This window comes from Myotis davidii, unplaced genomic scaffold (assembly GCF_000327345.1).
Source record: "Myotis davidii unplaced genomic scaffold, ASM32734v1 scaffold94, whole genome shotgun sequence".
NCBI classification, from domain to species: Eukaryota; Metazoa; Chordata; class Mammalia; order Chiroptera; family Vespertilionidae; genus Myotis; species Myotis davidii.
In genome coordinates, this window is record NW_006285313.1 from 1,226,128 (window position 1) to 1,236,617 (window position 10,490).

At 41.5% G+C, this 10,490-nt stretch overlaps 1 protein-coding gene across 2 annotated transcripts in view; it reads left to right on the forward strand.

Moving 5' to 3' along the window:
- Nucleotides 1–8,332, forward strand: part of SLC1A2 (solute carrier family 1 (glial high affinity glutamate transporter), member 2) — a 101,717-nt gene extending 93,385 nt beyond the window's left edge. For both annotated transcript variants that reach the window (XM_006756106.2, XM_006756105.2), the window contains exons 10-11: nt 1,440–1,671; nt 5,721–8,332. In XM_006756106.2, the coding sequence (XP_006756169.1) occupies nt 1,440–1,671; nt 5,721–5,792 (304 nt within the window). In that variant the 3' untranslated portion in view covers nt 5,793–8,332. The remainder of the gene's footprint in view (nt 1–1,439; nt 1,672–5,720) is intronic.
- The last annotated feature ends 2,158 nt before the right edge of the window (nt 8,333–10,490 follow it).

Genomic DNA, 10,490 nt, shown 5'->3' on the forward strand with positions numbered 1-10,490 from the left:
AGTGGGTTTTCTCGTTGTTTTGTTGATGGTTTCTTTTGCTGTGCAGAAGCTTTTTATTTTGATGTAGTCCCATTTGTTCATTTTCTCTTTAGTTTCAAGTGCCCTAGGAGCTGTATCAGTGAAGAAATTGCTTCGGCATATGTCTGAGATTTTGTTGCCTTTGGATTCTTCTAGAATTTTTATGGTTTCTTGTCATACATTTAAGTCCTTTATCCATTTTGAGTTTATTTTTTTGTGTATGGTGTAAGTTGGTGGTCTAGTTTCATTTTCTTGTGTGTATCTGTCCAATTCTCTAGGACTTTGAGTGTCTCATCAACATTTGAATTTATGGATGAGAGAACAGCTTACTCTTAAGAACTTAATTAGTTTTCCGGTTGCTGATCTTCTAAAAGAGAGAGTTATCAACCATCCTATTTTTTTTAAAAATCAGAACTTGAAAAACAAGATTTGAGAAAGGTTTTTTCTTAACAGTTTCTTGTTCAAGAGGCACTTGGGAAGATTTAATTATTTTAGGGTAATAAAGAGAACCAGACAAAGTAATTTGGTTTTTCCAGGATGCATAATCACTACACATATTGGTCAGGAAGAAAATCGTGGCTGAGTTTCTTATCCAACAGCTGTGTCTGTGTATATGTGTGTGTTACCCTGGGGTGCAGGGGAAAGGCAGTGTTAGTTCCAATCCTTACAAAAAACATGAATTTTCTATTATTGGAATTCATAGGTTGTTATTCTTTACTGTAGAATTCATAAATAAAATAAGTATAAGTAACCTTTGAAGTGGAGTCTTTTACGAACAATTTAAATCAAGAATACTGGATGCAGCCCTAGCCAGTTTGGCTCAGTAGATAGAGTGTCACCCTGCAGACCAAAGGGTCCCAGGTTTGATTCTAGTCAAGAGCAGGCTCCTCCCCAGCCCGGGCCCTGGTCAGGGTGAGTGCAGGAGGCAACCAATAAATGTGTTTCTCTCACATCGATGTTTCTCTCTGTCTTTTCCTCTCTTCCACTCTCTCAAATCAGTGGGAAAATGTCCTTGGGGGAGGATTAAAGAAAAAAAAGAATACTGGATGCAGCTAGAAGTATCTGAAGCCTGGGCACTAATTCTGAGATCTAGACACTTTATTTTCCTCGAATCATTCCTTCCCTCCTTCTCCGCCTTTTTCTTTGCTATTGTTTATTGGGTTCCTACCTTTCACCAGACAATTTTCTAAACAATTTATGTACATTTTTTCCTTTAATTTTTACACAAGATTATAAGAGAAGTATGGCTCTTATCTCTAACTGACAAACAGGGAAATTAAGGTTAAGCAACTTGCCTGAGACCAGGCAGAGGGAAAGGTAACGCCTGAACTCAACCCTAGGTCTCTGGTTCTAGACCTTGACCTCTCAACTACCATAGCATTCTGCTTCCTCACTAAAGATTTTCTGTTCTCTCTTTCCAGGGACAGGATGAGAACGTCAGTCAATGTTGTGGGTGACTCTTTTGGGGCTGGGATTGTCTATCACCTCTCCAAGTCTGAGCTGGATACCATTGACTCCCAGCACCGAGCACATGAAGACATTGAAATGACCAAGACTCAGTCCATTTATGACGACATGAAGAACCATAGGGAAAGCAACTCTAATCAATGTGTCTATGCAGCACACAACTCTGTCATAGTAGATGAGTGCAAGGTACCTTTCCCATTCATGGATATCGAGACCTGTATATGATAGTGCATGCTCAATTTCTTAAAATGAACACCAGAGCCCTGCATGTATTATTGTCACATTTATTTTTCTAAAGCATCATGTAACCCAAGCTTCTGTGAGTCCCAGATCATCTAACTCTGTGTCTAACATGGCTGGAAATCAACAGGTCTAACAGTGAAAGAGCCAACCAGTTGCTTCTTTCATCCATATAATGTGCAAACTCTCATTCTGATTCCCCCACCCACTCACTGCACAAATTTGATTGTTTTTCTTGAATATTGTGCCCAAGAATTTGTGGTCTCTAGGGTTTTGCTGCCTTTCAACTTCTCTATTCCTCAAGTGAAGCACCAAGAGAAATACCCAGAATCATTTGATTTATATAGCACAAGTTTTCCTTCCTGCTATGAATCATGTATTGGTCAAAAATGTGCCCACATAACTGTGCAGCTACTTTCGGTTAATTATTTTGGTGGGAATATGAGTTGTGACCTGGCAGTCCCTTTGCTCCAAGTACGGGGAAACTTTCAAGTAAAGGATAACTATCCTCCAGGATGATCATTCATAGATGTCTTCTAAAAACCACTACATTTCACACACTGCCTGGCAGCACCCTCTTCCCTGAAGCATGGATGTTCTGGACTCTCCTAAGCCATTGGGTGCTGAGTCTTCAAGCTCCATAAGCTCTTTCTAGCCTTCATTGTAACTAACTTGACATTGTCAAAGGCAGTGTTATGACCAGAGCGAAGCAAACTTGGAGAAACCCTGGCAGGTGAGCAGAGTCAACTCTGAGGGTTGGGTTGCTAGAATGGTCCCAGGTAGCATTTGAGGAAAATTTGAACCCAACAGATATTTCTGATACCTTTTTGATTCCTGTTGATAAGATCTCATTTAATAGTTGATTTCTTTATGTGTTACCTCTGGGTCATTCTAAATATATATGATGGCTTCTGCCAGACCCCTTAGGATGACACAGAAGTAATCCTCTCTACTGGACTGCAACATAGGTCCAGAAGTCTAATGGACCAGCCACAGCCTTTCGCTCCTCCCGTCTATATCAGGCCCATGTGTGAGTGAACCAGGGCTCTGATGCAAATTAGGGACCCCACCCATTGGGAGGCAATTGCATAAATTGATTGACTCCATGAAAATGACTTAAATTATTAGTAATTCAGATGTATCTAAAGAATATACTCCATTTTCCTAAAAAGTTAGTATTTCGTACATCTAAATAAATGTGCTGGATTATTTCCCATTAAAATGTTGGTTTGGATCAACAGGGATCAACATTCCCAAGGAATGGCTTTATGCTCTATTATACTCAATAAGTATTTATTGTGTGCCTTGTAAGGTTTAGTTGAGCAACCCCATCTCATTCCTATGACCATATATATTTTTATCACATTCATCAAGTGTTTATTGAGTGGCCATTATCTGCAAGGCCTTGAATTAGGCATGGGAGAATAGGAAAATGAATGTACAATTTTGAAGTGGTGATAAGTTTTGATCCCAAATGACTGCCATTCAAGGACACATAGTAGTAAGGAACAAAATGAAATCACATATTTTTTAATTTTGCAATTATGTGTAAGAAGACTCCTAGTGGTTAATTGTCTATGCTGTGATCTTTATTGGGGCATTTTAAGAGTCTTAGCAATATTGTATTGAGGAGAGAAACTGTGTCCCCATTTGTCAGTACTGTGTTTTAGCACCTAAAGCAGCACCAACCATGCAGTAGGCGCTCTAGAAATATTTGTTGAATGTAGCCTTTTAGCATCTTGACCCTATGCTTTAATTCAGGTAATCTTTTTTTTCTGGACAATTCCATAGAGATAGTGGCTCAGTCTCCATAACCTACTACCCAACCAACCACCTGCACACTTATTGTTGAATGAGCATTTAGATCAGGGGTGGGGAACATCCTGCCTGTGGGCTGTATAAGGCCTGAGAAATCATTTGGTTTGTCCCTGCCAAGGCATTAGAGGTGAGTTAATTAAATGATCAAATGTGGCAGGATAATTTTTTTTAGTCATATATGAGAGTTTATTCCAATACTGCTGGCAGTATGGAAGAGCAGCAGTTCATCCACAAAAATCTAGCAGGCTAATTTTTAAGTCGACAATTTTGTATGGCCTGTGAATGATGTTATAAATATCCAAATGGATCTTGGCAGAAAAAAAAGGTTTCCCACCCCTGATTTAGATGGTCAAGTAGTGAAACTGAGCATGTCATGGAAATGATGCAGCAGCCACATTGCTTTAATGGCTATTGTGGCAGTTTGGATTTTTTTAGTGATGAGATTAGGTTCAGCTCAGTGAAGGTTAGTTGGTCCTCAGACGTTGCTAGGTGAGGCAAATTGACTCTCCTCACTCTAGACCAACTAGCTGAGTTGACACTGATGTGGGGAGGCAGCCAGAACTATGGATATGAATTAACACACTTTCCCAGAATATCTGAATCACATTGATTCATGCCTTTGAATTTCCTTCTGGTCCACGCTCCGTCTCACTGTTTTCAAAACTGAGATGGGAGACATCAATGCTGACTGGCAGTTTCCTCCCTGTATTTGCCTTTCTGTTACTCGGGTGGTTGGAGCAGGAGGGGTGCAATGGATCCGGGAGTGGAGTCCCAGGTTGCTTTCATCCAGCCAGAAAGGGAAATGCCAAAAAAGCTGCTCTCTCAGCCACTGTTCAAACACAGGCCCCAGCATCAAAACAACAACAAAAGGACAACTCCCTCCCCCAAGTGCTGTCTGGTTTTCCAAAGGCACCACACTGTGATTGAGAATTTTGCTCAGCTACGGATATGGTTCCTCATAAAGCCAAATGGGCACATTCAAGGTCAGAGAGGACAGGCAGCTTTCTCCAGGCAGACAGCGTGCTCCTTCCTGGCAGTCCCTCCTGACAGTTCACTGAAGGGGAAACCACTTTGCTGCAGCTCTGGTCAAACTTTAACCACATCAGGCATCATTATGTCACCTTGGTCTCTCTGTTTCCAATCGCTAGCCTTGGGAAGTAGTTTGAAAGTGACGCAATCGCTTTTGTATTTTAATCATAGTAACTGCACGGGAGGCGGTCCTTGCTGTTGCATGTGGGGGCCTAATGGGGACTGGAGGAATGACTCCTTTTTATTTTCACTCGCTTGGTTCATGAGGGGCACTGGGTTTTCTGTTCCCAGCATGTTGTGTGTGTCCATAACGCATGCGTTTCACTTCCACTCGGGGAGGAAGGGCAGATTTCTTTCAAACATTGCTGCGTTTGTCATGTCTCCATGTTCTAATGCTTCCATAAATCCAGTCTCTCCATTATGTGGAATATCAGTCGTGGGTTTAAGTTTGCACTTGACGTTGAGGACAGACAGATGGAAGGTAAGCTAGGAAAAATGTAGACGTGGAGGGGAAACCTCCCATTCTGTGGAAGGGTTCAGTTCGCTCAGAGCCGGGGGAGCAGAATCTACAGTCTGCTGGTTGCATTTGATTAGTAAATCATCTCAGGCTCATTTAATCCCCCCTTTTTATTTTTCGTTTGTAAAACCCGCATCACTTATTTGCTACCCAGACCATTGTGCCTTCTGGTGTTAAAATTGGACATGTGTCAAATTCACCTGGCCTTCTTGCAACTGAACCTTTCACGTGCATGAGTAGAACTAGCTGCCTAGTTCTGGGTGTGTTTTTTTCTCTGTGGTTGTATGGAGTAGCACATGGGCACTATTGTTTAAGGACTGCGTTCCTGTGTGATGGGTCTATAAGTAGTTAGACACCCCCACAGCCCTCAAAGCAGAGTAGAAGTTATCCCCCGAATCGCCTAGCGTCTCCAGTCCCTCAAAAGGCCCTCAAGGCAAATGAGTATTTTTTTAATCTTCATAAATCAGTGTTGAGATCCAAGACCAGCTCAACATCTGGTCGGAAGGGGCAACATTTAAAACTGATACCAAAGTCATGCGGTCTAAGCCAGATCCGGTGCTCCTCCACGTAACCACGGGTGGTTCTCTGGTCCATGGCCTGTAAGCTGGATGTTGATGATGATTATTTTCAGGTCACTCTGGCAGCCAACGGGAAGTCAGCAGACGGCAGTGTTGAGGAAGAACCTTGGAAACGTGAAAAATAACGATGTGACACTCAGCAAATTCTTGAATAAACTCCCCCGTGTATCTCATGGTAAAAGAGGATATAAACAAGCTTTCTTTAAAAAGGAAAAAACAAAACAAAAACACCTATATTTCTATGTTTACTTAATCTGTTAGCCGAGGCTTAGAGGACCTGTTGTGAGTCAGTGATAGGCATGGTGCTGTGTCTTTGCCAAATAATGCTTCGTAACCGTCTGATGTTCTCATGTGTGTTACTGTCGGAATGGATGCTGCCAGAGGAACCGCTTGAATTGAAGACACATTCTTGCCAGCTTCCCTTTTCTCTCAAGATACAGGACCATGGATGCTCTTTTCCCAGGGGACGCGACTCAAGCTGTGTGGTACACTCCAGGGACTTGGGGTAATGAGCAGATACACAGTGTGTTGTTTCTCCAAGTATTCTCCATGCTTCGCCTTGTTACGCACAAGAGATTCTGTTAGGAGCCTCTAGAAGTAATTCTTTTTCCGTGTCTTGTAGGGTTTGCCCACGTGTTGATAAAAGCAAGTACCTGTCTTAGGGAACTGTGACAATTTGTCTTCTGTCTGCTCTTTTAGCTCAGTGTTTCAGAGAGCATTGCAGTGGGAACGGACCTGTGGAAGGCAGCTGGTTGTGGAGGCCACTGAGCCTCTGCTCTGTCCCACCTAGTCTGTGGACATGCATTATTGAACTCTCAGAGTTTGCTGCGTAATTTGCTCTAAATTTGATAATGGGTTAGAATATAATTTGTTCAGAACCACGGTATACATTGACAAAAGTAAGAGAGCACAGTCAACATACATGTTAATCAGATTCAAGTATTCAAATTCATTGGCCTTTGGTTTGTAGTCATCTTGTCTGTGTGAGATCATATTAATCTCTGCTTCACTTTCTTTGTTTTACCCATAAAATTCTTGTTTGGGTTTCTAACAAAAAGACACTTTTTGATCTCCAAATCATTTCAGTCATATACCCAGTAAACCAAAAGGCCTAATCATGGTGTTCTTCTTACACATGGAGGACAGTTTTGTTGCCTGTGCCTCTTTTACTACTGTCTCTTGATAAAAACAAAAGACTGTCATTTATCTAATATGTAGAAAGCTTTTGTTATATTACATCAAAGCACATAAATCCAATTACAGGACACGTTGGAAGCAAAGCCAACCTTCCTCCCCAGTCTTCTCTGTCAAAAAGAACAGAAAACAACGTATGTGCAAAATCCTTAAAAGGTGCCATTCCCATGGCAAAGTCAAGGCAGCCTTGAACCATGAAATGGGCACCACATAGATGGGACCTTTTCAAGGCTGTGAAAGTTTGGGGGAATAAGTAATATAATAGGAGCAGCACAGTGCCTTGCATGCTGTTGTCACCCAACGAATCCTGAATGATTGTGTAGGTTAACTTTTTCAGTGTCTCTACTATCATTTTCTAGTGAATAACACACAGTATTTTTCTAAAGTTTCTGGCTTTGGGAGTTTGCTGAGGACTTGAGCATGAATCCCTGAGAAATAAAGCACATTGGAAGGAGTGTGTAGAACTTTGGTTCACATGTGGGAGGCAGGTGGTCTTCTGAGGCCAGCAGATGGATGGTGAGATGTTGATGAATCATGATAGAGTCTAAATTCTCTAAAGAAAGGATATTTATAGCCACCACATACCCTTTATTACCTAGTTCTTGTGACTTTTCTCTTCCAAATCAGACACCTTTGGAATATACAGATGTTTCCTTTTTTTTTTTTTTTTTTTGTCTCCTAACCCCTAGTTATTTTTGGATAAGGATCATTATTGAGCAGTATTAAGCAGATTTTGCTTTTAAAGAATGGCATTGGTCTTGATTTTCATTAGCTGGACAGGGAGCAGGGTGGCCCAGGATGTGCTGAAATGTAGCTGTGGGAAACGTATCCCTTGCAGCAGACACTGTGGGTCAGGGGGACAGTTCTTGGGTGCAGCTGTGAAACTGTTAAGGCTTGTCTATAAATGGGACTTATGGAGAGGAGAAGGATATGGGCAAGGCACCTAGGAGTTTGTGGTTTTGCTATTTAAGGCCAGCTTAGCACACGTGTACAGGCTGACATGTTTCTTGATAGAGCAGTCTCAGGATTATCTTCCCAAGATGCTGCCTAGATGTCTTCTCTGTTTGATTTGTCTTCAGAGTTTTCCTCATTACCCAGTGAGATCATAAATGTCTAAGTGCACAGTTTAACAAAGCAGGTATTTCTGGTTTGAGATTCTATGCAATAGAATAGCTCCATGAAAATACACGTAGGAGAGCATATTTATCTAGATTCAACAAATTATATTAAAAATTAATACTTTTTCAAATTCAAGACAAGCCTGAAAATCCAGAATTATATAGAGCTGACATATGACTCTGTCCTTTAACTTTTTTTTAGGCCTCATTCATTCTTCTCATGCTGTGCCCATTGGGGTTTTCCTTGCCCAGGATATGTGCCATAAACAGAACAAATAGATCCAGAGTATACCTCTAACAACCTTTTCTAAATAGGATATGTGTGATCTTCCAGTGATATACATAGATTTATAGTAATAGCTCCAACACAGATATACATGCTTATAACCCACTAATATTTGATGATGCATAAATGTTATATTTATATGATAGACCAGATACATACACCACATCCTATAAGGTCTGTTTTGTATTTTGTTGGTGTTTGTTGTTGTTGTTGTTGTTGTTGTTAGACTCATTCACTCTTTTTAGGAAACAGAATTGTTTCAGGGGGAAACCAACTGAGCAGACTTTAATCCTTCTCTATCTCATTTTTGCCCATTGGCAGACCCAAGGGGAATCATCATTAGATCAACTACTTAGAATTCTGTGAATGCAATCCAATCAGTGAGGAAAATGGCTTATCTCTCCAGGTGAGGCTTTATCTGAAGTCTTTGAGGATGTGCGTCCCATGCAAAGGGCAATCACCTTGGTCACACAGGTCCTCAATACGGGACTTCAGGGAGCTATCAGATTCAATTCCTTACTTGTTATTGGGTGTGGGAACATAGCCTATAGTCTCATTTCCTGTAGAAGTCACCATGTCTCCTAAAAGACAAATATTTACTTCTGTTCTCCAACTACTCGTTAGCAAGGATGTTTATGAAAACCTAAAGCAAGGATGCCAAGATGCCCAGCTCCTGGGTTTAGGCTGGAAGCTAAGAAAGGCTTAGGGGAAATTTAGTTCTCGGGAAGATATAGTCCTGGTAGATAATGCCAGGAACCCCACCACTGAGTGATTAGAGGGTGTCAGGTCCTTTCTACTTGTGCATAGGGAAGTATGTCATTTTCATGTGTGTTGAGAGTCAAGAAGCCCTCCCGGAGTTGGGTAACTCATCTACTGAGTCCCCAAAAGGAAATCCAATCCTGCTATGCTTTTGCAAATGCCACACTTCCTTATGTTCTCAACAGAAGAAGTTATGGTACGATATTTCACTTTTGTCAGAGTCAAGGCTCTGTGTGCACTCCCTTTCCCCTGAATGCAACAGTCAACCCAAAGAGGAACGCACACGCTCAGAGAGACTTCCCCATGGTTCAGACTCTTGCTGGACAAGTCTCGGCAGCTCTTGCCTGGTTCCATGGCTAAAAGTGCTCAGCAGTTACACCCAGTGGAGACAGTAGCTCTTCCCACTTCACTGCTCTCAAACTCTTGGGGCCATGCACTTGTCTGGGTTGCTGGTTTTGTTTTGCTTATTCTCCAACTGAATTCATTCCAAGCCAATAAAAAGGACCAAATGGGAATTTTCGGTTATTGCAGTAACTTGTTCCTTGAATAAGAAGAGTAAGATTAAGTTTAAGCTAAGAGCCTGGAGTAATTCTGAAGTGAGGGTTTTGCAATTCTAGTTGTCAGAGGAGATTAGTGGTCTCTGTGTCTGTGGTAATTTCTGGCTAAAACCTAGAAGGAAGGCTACCGAGTGCCAAGCCAGGCAGGTGACATTATCGGCAGGTTGCTCTCCTTGAATAGAGCGAATTCAAAGCTGCCTACGATTTTCCCCAAAGAAAAGCCCAATTCCTCACTCTTTCTCCTCCTTTCTTCTTATTCCATGTATCATTGTTGCTGTGTAAGGAGCAATTGTAAATGACCAAGGGTTGGTTTTAGAATAAGACAACAGGGAATCTTAATAGAATAGTATCTCATTTTACAGCATAACACAGCTAATTCAGATGACAGAGATGGTGAGAAATAACACAATCGGACAGAGGAAACATGTGACTTAGACTGCCAGTTGTCAGCTGTATAACTTATACAAGTCACTTTATGCCCAAGCCTCATTCCTTCCCATATGTAAAGGGAAAGGGTTGGATCAAATGATTAAAAGCCCCCCCCCCCCAGCCCTAAGAATCCATGATCTTATGTTTCTCTCCTAAGAGGTTTACTACTATAAAATATGACTTTCTATTTTAAGTCAGAGGGACCCACAATAATTACTAATCAGTTTGCATTTTCCTTGTCCCCTTTGGGGGCAATCAAACTCAAACCTCTCTCTTTATTTGGTGGATTACAAGCTTGGAAGATGGCCATGTTAATTGACCATGTGGTGTTTTGAGACACAAACACACACACTTCTGTAAAACTGCTCTATGCTTACACTCACTGTCCCAGTCAAAGTAGCAATTCAGCTCAGGAAAAATGCTGCCAGAGTCACCATGAGGGGACCGGATGCGTCTACACCCTCACTCAAGCTCTTGCAT